Source organism: Notechis scutatus, chromosome Z (genome assembly GCF_049901735.1).
Source record: "Notechis scutatus isolate UNSWTSFEM ecotype Mainland chromosome Z, rNotScu1.2, whole genome shotgun sequence".
NCBI classification, from domain to species: domain Eukaryota; kingdom Metazoa; phylum Chordata; class Lepidosauria; order Squamata; family Elapidae; genus Notechis; species Notechis scutatus.
In genome coordinates this window covers 67,828,369-67,844,514 of record NC_142025.1, presented here as the reverse complement: position 1 = coordinate 67,844,514, position 16,146 = coordinate 67,828,369, and the positions used below count along the sequence as shown (strand labels likewise).

Sequence of the window (16,146 nt, the reverse complement as noted above, 5' to 3'; positions counted from 1 at the left end):
TTCAAAAACACTATACTAGAAATACTCAGGTGTCAGTATGGGAAAAAATGAAACAAAACCACTACATGAAAATACTGGTCAGGTTATCCACGATGGAAGCATTAATATACCCTAATGTTTAGCTCAATAAGATTATAAGATATAAATACATACAAAATAAACAGGGAGGTTTGAAATCTAAACAGGAATTTTAAAAAACGGAATTGATTTGGACTGGTGACAATATACCCAAATCCAAATGAGATACAAGAAAGATTTAGGAATGTATGGATTCTATAAGGAACCCCAAGAACTAGATAAAATACTGTTAGGAACAGATGAAAAATTAATAAAATGTATAATTACCTATTGAACTTTAAAATGGAAGAATATGTAAAAGAAACAATGATTGTTTGGGCAAAAATTTTTGGATATACCATAGAATTAGATAACTGGCAAAAACTGGGAGAGAAATTATAAATTAATATTGTCAACAGTGTACAAAGAGAACCTATACAAAATATTTTATAGATGGCACTTGCCACCAGCAAGATTGTCAAAAAATGTTTTCAAATATGTCACCGAAATGTTGGAAGTGCAAACAAAGGTTGGGATCCTACTACTACATGTCGTGGACCTGTCCGGCAGTGAAAAAATATTGCTTGAAGATAAAGAATTGACTAGAAGAGATGATAAAACAGCAAATAGACCTGAAACCAGAACTATTTTTATTAGGGATAATTGCAGGGAAACACAATAAAAGACTTACATATTTAATCATACATATAATAACTGATTTTCCTACTCTTTTATTGACTACGAAGGCTACTCAATTTCTTCTGAGGGATTCTTGCCTGCAGTAGTATATTTCATGGTCATCTGAATTAAATTCACCCATTCCTGTCCATCTTAGTTCACTAATTCCTAAGATGTTCAATCTTGTCATCTCTTGTTTGACCACGTCCAGCTTGCCTTGATTCTTAGATCTTACATTCCAGGTTCCTATGGAGAATAGATTTTTACAGCATCGGACTTTCCTTTCACCACCAGATGCATCCACAGTTGAGTGTCCTTTCGGCTTTGCCCAGTCGCTTCACTCTTTCTGGTGCTACTAGTACTAGCCCTTTGCTCTTCCCCAGTAGCATATTGGACACGTTCTGACCTGAGGGGTTAGGGTAACCATCACTAGTTCCAATGGGAAATAGGATTATAATCAATAATTTAATATTCCATATTTCGGTTATTTTTGAGGTTTATATTATGCTAATATTAATAGAGAAACACTCTATGAAGTATGCAAGCTATAGATTGATATGTTTCATTAATGTAGATGCTAAAATATTAACTGCAACACTAGCTAGGAGGCCACAGATAATAATATCATCTATTGTTCACCCATCTCAGTCTTGATTTATAAAAAAATAGACAAACATTTCAACTTGAATTTGAGACCCAGCAGAAGTATTGTTTTTATGTCCATATACAGACATCTTCCAGAATATACAATTTTGAAGAGGAGCCATATGCGTGCACCCCTTTTGAGTGTTCTGTGCTTGCATTATATTTAATGTTCATCCTGAAAGATAGAATATAAATCAAAATCCTGAAAGATAGAATATAAATCAAAACAATAATATTGTTAAATATGTCCGTTTCTGTGTTCAGGCCTGTTTCTAGTCAGTACCACAGTTTATCGATATAGCTTCTGGTGTAAAAACTTTATATTTTATAAACAACAATTGAATATAAACATGTTTTTAAAAACATAAAATCCAAAAGTAAAAAAACAGTTTATTTTTAACCAGAGATACTGTTAAATATTGGGATCTTAAAGTATATGAAGTGAGAAAAAGCAATAATTCCTGAAATCTATGACACAAATATTTCCTTTTGAAATATTACTTTTGTTATTCATTAACCACTTACTCAAAATGGCAACTTAAATTAAGTCAGCTAGATTCAATCATTGCAGTTAAATTCATGGAATTTAACATATAAGATGCATATATAACTGATCCAACCGGAACTGCAAAAAGAAGAAAACTAGGGAGAGAAAAATCTTGAATGCACCCTATGCAAAAGCTAGAACTAGATTTTATTATAGTGATATAGTGCAACATGATATCTTGTAATACGGTATAAGGTTGTTCTTTATTGCAACCAGAATTTCTGTTGCTAAGAAAGTCTGTTGTTAAATGAGTCATGCCCAATGTTACTTTTTGCCACTGTTAAGTGAATCACATGGTTGTTAAGTGAATCTGGCTTTCTCCATTGACTTTGGTTGATTGAAGTCAGCTAGAAAGGTTGGAAATGGTGATCATACGACCCCAGAATACTGTATCTATTATAAATACATGTCAATTGCTAAGCAACCAAATTTTGATCATGTGACCTCTGACTAATAAATGCAATGACTGATTGTAAGACAATTTTTCAATGTTGTTACAACTTCAAATGATCACTAAATGAAGATTGTTAAGTTGTGTACAACCTATAATACCCCTAAAAAAGGGAGCATAGATGTCACACCCTTTGTCCTCTGTTATAAAGGACAGTTCTTTATTTCAGAAAACTGTCTGTTGATTTTTTTTTTAAGAGAGAGAGAGAGTGTCGCGTATGTGGTGTGTGTGTATATGTACACACATGCACACAGTCTCTACTCACATGCTGTCATCTTTTTATATGGAAAAAGAACTCAATCAAAACCTCTTTTTTACTTCGATTAAATCTTGGATAATCTCCAATTGAATTTTAAAACCAGATTATCTAAAATTTGAATCTTAAGTCTTGTTAAATTCAAGATTGTCCTGGGTTTTTAAATGTCACTACATATTCTTACCTCTTTCAGCTCTTTCTCTCTTCCACCTCCTTTTCTTAAAAAGGAAAACAGCCAAGAAAGAACAGAGTGAGGGTGCATTGGTTAGAATAAGAGTTTGCAGAACAAACTTTAAATGCTCTTCTGTTTTAATGGAAGTGTGAAGTTCCACACTTCCATTAAAACAGTGTAACTGAATTCTGCCATCTAGAAAGTTCATGCTTCAATTTTCTCTGATTCATATACAGCTCATCTTCACAATATTCTATGAATAGCAGAGCCAAACTCTCTTCAGTGCCTAAGGAGTTTGAAGTCTCTTTCTGGTGAAAGATGTATGTTTTGCTTTGCACTTGTTTCAAATCTCATTCCATTTTATTTCAACTTGTGCATTAATGAAGTGCTGCTATTATCACTGTGTTATAAAATCACCCACAGATGTTATGCCTTACTTAATTGAGATCCTGCATCTTGGTCCCTTCAGCATACTTCTGAGCAATGCAAATATTCACCATAATGCTTTTGTACATATTTGTATTGCATTAAATATATTTGAAGATTAACGTGGGGGATAAATCCCAAAACTCACTTGTCAGTTCATGTTTAAGATTTCATATCTCATTAACTGGCAAATCAATTTATTTTCCTGATTCTCTATTGCTATATGTTTAAAATTAGACACAGATTGAAGTAATGTTATTACTGTCAGGAATAATGAACCATAATATATAAGAGAAAGCTTAATAAAGTTTGGTCTTCAACATCCTGACTGGCACAGTGTCAGATCTTTCTCTATTGTGTTGCCTTTCATTCATCAACAGAAATTTCATTCATCAACAGAAAGATTTATTACAAAAAAATATGCCAAGACCCTTGCTAATTTTTAAAACATTGACAGGCTATTGATACAGGGAGATAAAATGATTAATCAATATTTTCTTCTTAGAGAGTGTTTTTAATAGTAGTATCATAGCTTCTATTGTATTAGTATTGTGATATAAATTGGTGAGAAAAAAATAGTAAAACATTATCAAAATGAGATGAAGCACCGATAATGTCAAAACAATATAATCACTCCACTGATATTTGATGAGACCTGCTCAAAATAACAATGAATTATCCTATTCTTCACTTACAGGTGCTTCAGAAGCTAGGCAAAGCTGATGAAACAAAAGATGAACAATTTGAAGAATATGTTCAGAACTTCAAACGGCAAGAGGTAGGTTTTTGTTGGTTTGATTATCATATAAGATATTAATTCACTAGATCCTAGCTAGCCCATAGACTAACAAATACATTAACTAGAAATGTATATAATTTATTCTATGTTTAGGTACTTAATGCTTTTTCTTGATCACCTTTCAACTTATGAAACTTATGACTATAACTGAGAAATAAAATAGAACATACATTTGGTTTCTAATCTGGATGAAACCCTCATGTTTCAGAAGTTCTGCCAAATTTTTAAGATCAACCATGGTTTACCAGAAACAAACCTCAGATTATATCCAGTAAAGTGCCAATAAAATCCTTTAGGCTGAATTATGTCAACTAAATACAGATAATCTAGTGTAGAAATCCACATTTTTTTTACTAAAGCACAGCCTATTCATCCTCAAGCCAGCTGGGAAGGTCACAAACAGGGATCACAACTATTGTAAATATGTGCTAGTTGCCAAACACCTGAACTATGATCATGTGACTAGGGGGATGCTGCGATGGTTGTAAGTATGGGAACCTATTATAATTCATATTTTTCAGTGTTGTTACAACTTCAAATGATTGTGGTTGTAAGTTGAGGACTACCTGTATTTCCTACTGTTTAGAATCATCTGCATTCAAACCAAATGCTTTAGTATGAATTTGTATTAAAGAGTGAGCGTGAAATAGATTAGTTTGTTTGGTTGGAAAATTATAGTAGAGATAATGTGAATATTATGTTTCATATATTTATCTCAAGCAGCCTTCTAAGGTGGTTATTACTGTTGTCATTGTTATGATTTACTGCACAATCAGCCAGATGTCCAGACTGGATTTGGCATTTTTGTCTAATTATCAATCCTTCCCAAATATTTGGGGTAGACTGATTTTCATGTTTGATGATGTTAGATATATTGCCAAAGAATGTAAGCTGTTCTGAATAAAGCTGTCTTTCACAATTGACCAATGAAGAATTTGTTAATGCCAATTATTATTATGGGCTGTCGGACAGATGTTTAGGTTGGATTTGGCATTTCCCCCTATTTCTTCTTCTTCTCCTCCTCCTCCTCCCCCTCGAATATTTACATTCATCTGGACAAAGTGCTTGTTTTCAGTTTTGATCTAACTCAGGAGTGGGCAATTAACTTTCCTAAGGAGCCATAAGAGGAACTGGGACAATTGTGAAATAACTCCTGGCTGCCCTCCACCCACTTGTTCCTACTTTGACCAAAGCGATAGTGGGTGGCCAAGCCTGGTTCTCCTCATGGAGTGATTGCTGCCAACACCTCAGGCTGTTTCTTGCAAGGGGCAAACACTGCACAGGTGCAGAAAAACACTATCTCCTCTTGCCCTTTTACAGCTACCTGCCAACTGAAGGAATGCGCAGTGGCTGTGCAAAGCTGGAGCCAGCTCAGCTTCTTCTCCCACCCCTTGCAGCAAACTTATTTATATTTGATTTCTAATTTCCAATTGATCTCATGGAGCTATAATGTTCATGACTGGAATACATTACATATTGGAATTTGGTAAAAATGAAAATATCCCCTTAAAATAGAACCTAGACTGCTGGCTTTGATTAAAGCCTTTTACACAAGTACCTGTTTGAGGGTATGGTATGGGGTTAATGGGGCTCTCACTAACAGGATTCACACAAATAAAGGGGTAAGGCAAGAGTGTATCCTGGCCCCATTAATATTTAGTTTATATATCAGTGACTTGCCAGGGTTAATGAAGGATCCCATAGTACACATGCCTGTGATCCTAAATACATACTGTAATAGCTTGCTGTATGCTGATTATATGATTTTATTGTCGTATTCACAAGTAAGATTACGTAGGCTATTAAGAAGCTTCTACTCCTATTGCCAGGACAACTCCCTAACCATTAGTAAATCTAAATAAAAAATCATGATATTTGGAAAACATGATCAGAGACATAGATGGCAGTTAGATGGTGAACCATTTGAACAGATTAACACCTTTGTGTATTTAGGCATAACTTTTTCCAAGACTGGATCTTGGGCTTGCCATCATCAACAGAGTACACTTGTTAAAAGCTTGTTAAAACTTACTGCTTAAATTAAAGAATCATAGTTACCCAGGGTCCCTAGTCCCATTAATCAAAGTATATAAAGCTAAGATTACCCCATGCTCTTGTATGGCGTAGACGTATGTGGTCTATACTCAACGACAGTACTAGAACAAACACAGTCCCAGCATTTGAGATGTATTTTGGATGTAGATCTAAGAACATCTGCTGCAGCAGTTAGAACTAAATTGGGAATTCATACAATTCATACACTATCCAAAATACCCTGCTATGCCCACCAAGCCATGCCCACAGAACTAGTGGTAAAAAATTTTGAATCCTACCACTGCTGCGCAAATACAAACTTACCTTTCAAATAGACAGCTGTTTGAAGTTACAAGTGTCAAAAAATCTTAGGAAAATATTTATGGGAGCGAAATTCGAACAGCTTGACACAATGGTCAGATATGGGAGGTTCCATTCTACAGCATACAATCAATGTCTCTGCATTTGTGGAGTGGGAGAGGTAGAAAACCTGGCTCACATCCTATTTGATTGTTACCTGTATAAGAGACAGGTACCTCAGTCTATATATCAAACAAATGACCCATTGGGATCCCCATATCAAAACAACTTACTTTATGTGTGGCCAGAATCTGAAAATAACATTTAATAGAGCACAGTACTTAAGCAAAATGATTTGGTTGAGATCAGCATATGTGGGACTGATTGGGGTAGGCGTAATACCAAAATATTATTTTATCATATTTTATCTACTTAAAGTATTGTATTTTATTCCAATTTCATTTTAAATTGTACATGGCCCAAGGGCTAATCAATCAATCAATATATATAATAAATTTACATTTTATTTCTAATTTCCAATTGATCTCACGGAGCTATAATGTTCATGGCTGGAATACATTACATATTGGAATTTGGTAAAAATGAAAACAGCCTGATATTTGTATTTAATCCAGTAGATGACAGATCTGCCAAATACCTTAATTTAATGGATTTCTTTTCTTCTTTAAAAAAAGGTCATGGAGCCTATCTGTGCTTCATAGCTTGTACTAATTGTATTTTATTTCAATTGTTTCTCTTTAGTCAACCTAACATAATTGATTTGTGAATGTTTGTAAAAAAATGTTTAGGGACACTGCCTGATTAGGTTGTTCTGATGTTTCTAGAATTCCTTGCATGATTCAGGTCAACTGAAGCATTTCAGTTGGCCTTTGTAACAGCTTCCTCTATTGTCCACTTTTCAAGGCATTAGTGTAAATATTATGTTAAGAGATGCAAACTACAGTCACTCAAGTCATACTTAAATGTAGCATTGATGATTAGTGAGAAATCCTGGGGGAAATTCTTGGCTTAATATTTGTCAAAAAAGAGATCCTCAACATTTTTGGTTTTGCAGACAAGCAGCAGCAGTGGCTTTGATGGTTTTGGCAGCAGTTTCACACACACAACCTGTATCTCATGGATGCACAAATGAAACTTCACTGGTCACTCACTGTTTGGCGGCCCAGTTTCCAACCAGGAGTTGGGGATCCCTGATCTAATGTTATTTCCCTGGGAAACCTAAGCAAGATCCCATTCTTTGAATCTTAGATCTCATGTCATGGAGTACCTAGAAAATTATTACATACAAATTATTACATACAATGCAAAATTTGGCCAATTAATAATTCTAAGGATTATTAAATTAGAAAATAGATCATAAAAACATAACGATAGACCTTTTTAACTTAAGTGAAATTTGCATTGCTCTAAATTACAGCAAAGTAAGTACCTTCCTGTAACTAATTATATTCTGAAAGTAAAAGTTGGGCAATGTTACATAACTCCAAATGTTTGTAATTAATTCATCTATCAAGTAGAACTTGCTGTACTCTCTTGTTGTAGATTTTATTTATTATCTATTCAGTATAAAACCCAAAAGAATAGATCCAACCAAACGAAGTATCAGGGTTTGAAGTTAAAATTGTGTTTGATGTTATGGGAGCAGTTTTCAAAAACCTGAACGAAAAAAATGTGACTAAATTATGAGTGAGATACTTAGGACTGAATTTACTGTTGATTACAAATATGTTAAACTAAGAAATGATCTTTCTCAAAAGTTGTCATTTTTTGGTCTATACTCATGAGTGTACTTGAAATATTTGCTCCTAATATATTCAGAATGATATTATAGTATATAGTATATTATAGTAGCTTTGATGCTTATTTTTTCCCTTTTTAAACATTTCTGGGCTTGTTTTAAATAGAACTTGATTAATGAAGCCTTTCTATTGGCTGGGAGAGAGAAAATGGTACAGGTAGTCCTTGACTTACAACAGTTTAATGACCATTTGAAGTGACATATGACCATTTTTCACACTTAAGACCACTGCAGCATCCCCATGGTCATGTGATTTAAATTTGGATACTAGACAATGGGTTCATATTTATGATGGTTGCAGTGTCCTGAGGTCATGTAATCTTTTGCGACATTTTAACAAGCAAAGTCAATGGGGAACCCAGATTCATTTAACAACCATGTTACTAACTTAGCAATTGCAGTGATTCAGTTAACAAATATGGCAAGAAAAGTCATAAAATGGGGCAAAGCTCACTTAACAAATTTCTCATTTAGCAACATAAATTTGGGGCTGAATTGTGCTCGTAAGTTGAGGATTGCCTGTATTAGATTGGACAAACATATGGTGAAAAATTGCCTCTCAGAACTAAGTTGAGTACAGGTTTTATACAGTTAATGTTTTTGCATGACTTCCAGTTTCCATTCCTAATAAAGGACTAAAACTCACTGCAGCACTGTTAACCACTATACCTACACTAGTATAGTACAATACAGTGCAGTACATTAATATGTGCATTGCTCATTTCCTGTGTAAACAATAGGCCTCTGCAGATCATTTTAAGTCTTCTGGCCATGTCAGTTGCTTCACAGTTCCAAGGAGCAGAGCCAGAAACATCAAATGACTTGTCCCAAAGGTGCTTTTTAAAAGGCAACATTCTGTTTCTTGGATGAGAAGCAAAACGTTTTCAAGGAAAAAAATTAACTTCCCTTTTGAAAATCATTTTTGGGATAATTATGATATGGATGATTGAGAATGTCCATAGACATCAAATGACTTGCATTGAAGCCTAGTATATTGTAGAAAAATGTTTTGCATTACTGTATAGAGCCCTGATTTCAAGTCTGTTACATAATAGAGTCACTTAGTAAATATGTGGGGATTTTTAGCTGCTTTCTAGAGAACTTTTTCATTTAGTTTTTTAAGAGATTAAATTTGACTGAATTGATATACAATATTAATTCAGCTATATACTGCATATAATATATATAATAATCACATATGAGAATTCAGTTATTTTCTTCATGGATCTGAGTTGCTTATAGGATTTTATTTTATTTCTATTTTGTATTTCAGGCAGAAGGTTCCAGACTTCAAAAAGAACTTCGAGGATATTTAGCTGCAATTAAAGGTAATTGCAATGAAAACAACACATTTTAGATTTTTGCTGCAAAGTTTAAATGTATAATTTAATTAGTTTCTTTGTAAGCTTATGAAGTTTTTTTGTTCAGGTGTCACCAATGTCCCATTAAGCAAACAGACTAATAGAAGAGTGAAACTGCTAGTCCACCTGAGATATGAGAAACAGCTCAGTCATTATTATTACTAAATTGTAGCAGTGTCCCCAAATAAATGTACAGAAAAGAAATTCAAATCAAACCAACATTTGGTGTGACTATCCTTTCCTTTAAAAACAGCATCAATTTTTCTAGGTACATTTGCACTCAGTTTTTGAAGGAATTCAGCAAAGTTCCTTCAAGGTCCAAACATCTTGGAGAAATAAGCACAATCTTCTATGGATATAGGCTGCATCAAATCCTTTTGTCCCTTCATGTAATCCAAAACAGACTTGAAATCAGGGCTCTTATGGAGGCCAAATCATCACTTCCAGGACGTCTGGTTTTTCTTTATGCTGAAGATATTTCTGAATGACATTAGCTATATATTTGAGGCCATTGTCCTGCTGCAGAATACATTTGGGATTAATTACACACCTTCCTGATAATATGGCATGATGGATAAGTATCTGCCTGTGTTTCTCAGCATTGAGGAATCATTGATTTTGACCAAATCTCCAACTCCATTTGCAGAAATACAATCACAGGCTTTCAAGGATCCACAATTTTTCAGAGTATTGCAGCATAAATTCAGTGCCCGAAAAGTAAACACAGATGACTGAGGCTTCATTTATCTTCTTTATAAACACATAAAGTTTACAATACCAGTTGTAGATTTTTCCGACATGGAGCAAACTCAAAGAGCAGACATGTTACAGGTTCAGAGCAGAATGGCAACTCAACTTCAGCTGAGAAACAGATATCAGTTTCACTTTAGTTCAGCAGGCAAGCAAGATACGCAGCAGAGGAGAGAAGAAGTTTCATTTTCAATAGACAGACGCAGCTTAACATAGCTTCAGAGTTGCAGAGCTTAATATAGAGCCATGTCTAGGCTACTTCTAGTTTCAGTTTCCAAACAGTACTCATTGGCCAACTTAGTTGCTATACCTATTTATTGGCTGACCTTGTTACCATGCTCTATTCCAGTTCATGAATATACTCTGACAACCATGCTACACTATTGCCTACAGAAACTCATTATTTACTGCTCTCCAGTTACAGCCAAATCTTTCAAATGTTGACTTCTCAGTCCAGACAACCTCTTGCCATTTTTTTTGCAAGCTAATTCCTATGTTTTACTGTGTAGTTGAATCACTTAGCCTTGTTTTCACATTAAAGATATGGCTTTTTGGCTGTAATTCTTCCATGAAAATAATTTCTGGGCAGACTTCTCCAGACAGTAGATGAGTGTATTTGGGTCACACTGGTTTCCATCAGTTCTATGCTGATGGCACTGCTGGACATCTTCCAATGTCAAAGGAAAGTAAGCATGGCATGTCTTTCATCTGCTACATTAATTTCCTGGCCAACCACTGCATCTACAATCCTTAACCTTGCCCATTTCTTTGTACTTCTTCAAGAGTTTGAACAGCAGAAACCATTAGGATGAACAAAGACTTGCAACAAAAGTCAAATATAATTTTAAAAAGTTTCTTTCGACATATAAATAACAAGAAAAAAGTCAATGAACAGTTGGTTCTCTAAAGAGAGAAGATGGCCAGGAAGTAGCAGACAGTAGAGAGAAAGCAGAGCTGCTTAACTCATTCTTTGCATCAATCTTCACACAAAAAGAGAGTATAGCCCAACTACTAAAAACATAATTATTAAAAACAGACTAAAAACAAAAATTAAAATAGGCAAGACAACGGTAAGAAAACATTTGACTGACCTTCATGAATATAAATCACCAGGACCTGATGGATTACATCCCAGAGTTCTAAAGAAGCTGGCAGATGTTATCTCAGAACCATTGTATTATATCTTTAAAAAATCTTGGAGCATCATGGAACTAACAGAGAATTGGAAAAGAGCTGATGTGGTCCCCATCTTCAAAAAAGGGAAAAAAACAGACCTAGGAAACTACAGACCAATCAACCTAGTGTCAATACCTAGAAAGATACTGGAAAATATAATCAAAAAATAGATCTGCAAACATTTGGAAATGAATAAAGAAATAACTAGGCATCAGCACGGGTTTGTTAAAAACAGATCATGCCAAACCAATCTTATTTCATTCCTTGACAAAGTGACTAAATTAGTAGATAAGCGAAATGCTGTGGACATAGTATATTTAGACTTCAGCAAGGCATTTAGTTTAGTTTAGTTTATTGCCATTGCACCTCGTACAACAAAATTAAATGCCATCTTCAGTGTACATTATAACTATAAAAATAAAACACAAACGCACTGTTAGGAATGTAAGTCACCTAATAGTTGGGTTGGAAAAATATATAAACCAGGATAGACATTTTAATACTGTCTCTTTAAGAAAATGCTAAAACTGTAATTGGGTGTGGTTCCTCAAACGGCCATAAGATGGAGCCAGAAACCTGGGTTGTTTCAGTTAAGTTCTGTTGTTCTGGAGAGTGTTGCCGTTCCTATTGAGTGTTACTGATCATAGTTCGTCTTGGATTTGATGTAAGTCTGTTACTGAACTGTTTTTGATACTGGACTTTGTTACTGGATTATCCCTGGACTGAAAACTGACTGCTTTAACTGTGAATGACTTGGACTGCTTGTTTGGGCTTTGCTTAACCGTTTACTGGAAGTAAAAAACCTACATTTTACGATACAGTGTATCTGTGTGCTGTGTGTGTGTTATTCTTCACTACTCTCACTACGTCTCCCTGTGTGCGCTCATTCTCCTAATGGGGAATTACCTCAACACACACATCTATCCAATTGAACTGAGAACCCGATATTGCATTAATATTGCACTATACAGTAAAATTCAATATAGTTACTGCCCTGGGATAGAAGCTGTTTTTCAGCCTATTTGTCCTTGTTTTTATTATCCTGTACTGTCTGCCAGATGGTAGTTGTTCAAGAAAAGGTTGCCCAGGATGAGATGGATCTTTAAGAATGTTTTGAACTTTCTTAAGGCAGCGGGAGCTTTAAAACTCTTCCGAAGAGGGGAAAGGGCAACCAATGATCCTCTGGGCAATGGTGTTAACCCTCTGGAGTGCTATTCTATCTGCCACTGTGCAATTGGCAAACCATACACAGGTGCAGAAAGTTAAAATACTCTCTATGGTGCAGTGGTAGAAGGTCACCAGCAGTTTTTCATTCAGTTGTTTCCTGAGAAGTCTCATGTAGTATAATCTCTGCTGGAGCCTTTTGACCAGTCATGCAATGTGAGTCTCTAGGTCAGATCCTCTTTTATGATAAACACCTCAAAATTTAAAACTGGCCACTTGCTCCACACAGTCTCCATTGGACTGGATGTCTGATCTATTCCTTCTATAGTCCACTATAAGCTCCTTGGTCTTATTGGGGACCACATTATTGTCTCCACACCATGAAAGCAACCAGTCCACCTACATTTGACAAAGTAGACCATAACTACTTTTCGGTAAGCTAGAAAAATGTAGGATAGATAGCATCACCACCAGATGGATTTGTAATTGGCTGATAAACCATACTCAACAAGTAGTCCTTAATGGTACTACAACTTCATGGAGGGACGTAAGTAGTGGGATACTACAAGGTTCCATCTTAGGCCCAGTACTCTTCAATATCTCACAAATGACTTAGATGAGGGAATAGAAGGGGAACTCATCAAAATTGCAGATGACAGTAAACTGGCAGGAATAGCCAACATTCCAGAACACAAGCTCAGGATCCAAAAAGATCAATTGACAGACTTGAACAATGGACCCTATCCAACAAAATGAAATTTAATGTGGAGAAAACCAAGGTTTTGCACCTAGGCAGGAAAAACTAAAGGTACAAGTACAGATTAGCAAAACCTGGTTCAAAAAACAGTAGCTGAGCAGGACCTTGGAGTCCTAATGGACAATCACTTAAATATGAGTCAGCAGCATACTGCAGCAGCCAAAGAAGCTAATACAATTCTTGGTTGTATAAGCAGAGGCATAGAATCAAAATCATATGAAGTATTAGTACTGATTGATAAAGCCATAGTAAGGCCACATCTGGAATACTGCATCCAGTTTTGGTCACCACATTACAAAAAAGATGTTGAGTCTCGGGGGGGAAAATGCAAAAAGAGTAACTAAGATGATTAAAGGACTGGAGACAAAAACATATGAAGATCAGTTGCAGGATTTGGGTTTGGCTAGTCTAGAGAAAAGAAGGACTAGGGGTGACATGATAGCAGTATTCCAGTATTTGAGAGGCTCCCACAAAGAGGAGGGAATCAACTTATTTTCCAAAGTACCATAGGGCAGGATAAGAAACAATAGATGGAAACTAATCAAGGAAAGAAGAACCTAGAATTAAGGAGAAACTTCCTAACAGTGAGGACAATGAACCAGTGGAATAGCTAGCCTTCAGAAGTTGTGGGTGCTTCATCACTGGAGTTTTTAAGAGATTGGATAGTTACTTGTCTGAAATGGTATAGGGTCTCCTGTTTGATCAGGGGGTTGGACTAGAAGGCCTCCAAGGTCTCTTCCAGCTTTATTCTGATTGATCCCAGTCTGTTTTGAAACCTTTGCCTGGGAATGACCTTGCTAAAGATGCAAACTTTCATCTTTTTTTAATATTTAAAAAACTTTATTAAACAAATTCTACAATTAAAAACAATTAAACATATTTCCATTCATTGCAGCATATTTGTAGTAGTGTTCACTCACCTTGATATATTCTTAAGTATATAGAATATTACTAAATATTATTACAATTATTTTACATTTGATTTGTGTCATATTTTCATATATTTATGTGATTATTTACATATTTATACATAAGTATACATAGTTGTAACTATTCATACCAAATTATTTCATCACACCATAACCTTTCATTTCATCTCTCTATTTTGTGTCTACTTTGCAAACAATTATATCACAAATTCCAAATTTTGTAGTACTCTGTCTCTTCTCTCTCCTTCATTTCCATTTAATGCCTATCCATTTCTAAACACTCTAAAACCTTTTTCATTATCATAATATCAGAGGGAATGCTGTCATTTTTCCAATTCTGGGCAAAGGCTATTCTTGCTGCAGTTATTATATGGAATATAATATATTGGAGTTTCTTACTTATCTTATCTCTTAATATACCCAATACGAATGTCTCTGGCCTCAATTCAATTTTCTGTTTTGTAATTTCCTCCAGCCATTTCCTAATTTTAAACCAATAATTTTTAGCTTGAGGGCATGTCCACCACATATGGAAATAGGTTCCCTGTTTATAATTACATTTCCAACAATTTGATGATCTATTATGGAACATCTTAGCCAATCTTGCTGGTAAATGCCAACGGTAAAACATTTTGTATAAATTCTCTTTGTATGCTGCAGAGTTAGTTTATAGTTTATTTCCCATAATTTTTCCCAATCTTCCAAATTAATGCTGTAACCAAAATTTTTCACCCAAATTATCATGGTCTCCTTTACCACTTCCTCTTCCATTCTGCATCTTAGGAGATAATTATATATTTTGGTAATCATTTTTTCATCTGACCCTTGTAATATTTTATCTAATTCCTGCTGATCTTTATATATTCAAAATTCTTCTATATATTTTTTTATATCTTGTTTGAATTTGTAAATAGGACCAGCAGTCTATTTTTATCCCTTGTTCCTTCAGTTCTTGATTAGTTTTCAATTTTCCCTGTTCATCCAATAATTTTTATAGCTCAGTAATATATTTAAGTCAAGGTCATTGGGATACACCATTTCTCTTATGGTGGATAATTAAATTGGGATCTTCATGTAATGGTTTGTCTTAATTCTCTCCCATACAGATAATAAAGTGTCTCTAACTTTGTGCCTCTGGAAGTATGAATGGAATGTATTTTTCCTTCCAATATAAATGCATGCCAACCAATCTGCAGATTGTGCCCCTCTATTGTTAATACTCATTTATTTTTTAGATTTACCCAATCCTTAATCCACATTAAGACTGTGGCCTGGTAATAGAGCTCACAATCTGGGAGTCCAAAACCTCTCTTGTTTCTACTATCCTGCAAAAGTTTCAATTTTATTTGCGCCTTTTTCCCTTGCCAAATAAACTTGTCTTATTTAGTTCTTCAAAAAACTTTTTTCCTAATTTTATTGGAATTGCTTGAAAAAGGAATAATAATTTGGGCAGAATATTCATTTTTATTGTGGCAATTCTTTCTATCAATGACAGATGCAGTTTCCCCCAATTATCCAAATCTTTTTGTATTTGTATTAATAATTTGTCATAATTATCTCTTTTTATAGATGAACATTTTGCTGTTAACCAAACCGCAAGATATTTCACCTTATTCGTCTATATCTCTAATTTTCCTTCCAACACCTTTGTTTTTTAGTGAGATTTTTAATTAACATCTTTGTTTTATCTTTATTTATCTTCAATCCAGCAACTGTACCATATTTCTCTATTTCTTGTAATAATATACTTCCTGTTTCAAGAGGATCCTCTATGATAAACACCATGTCATCCGCAAAGGCTTGTGTTTTATATTCTTCTTTTTTT

General features: G+C 34.7%; 1 protein-coding gene across 3 annotated transcripts in view; it reads left to right on the top strand.

Moving 5' to 3' along the window:
- The window catches only part of AMPH (amphiphysin), a 172,244-nt gene that overhangs the window by 53,229 nt on the left and 102,869 nt on the right, over positions 1–16,146 (top strand). For all 3 annotated transcript variants that reach the window (XM_087947664.1, XM_026674838.2, XM_087947665.1), the window contains exons 2-3: positions 3,930–4,010; positions 9,458–9,512. In XM_087947664.1, the coding sequence (XP_087803790.1) occupies positions 3,930–4,010; positions 9,458–9,512 (136 nt within the window). The remainder of the gene's footprint in view (positions 1–3,929; positions 4,011–9,457; positions 9,513–16,146) is intronic.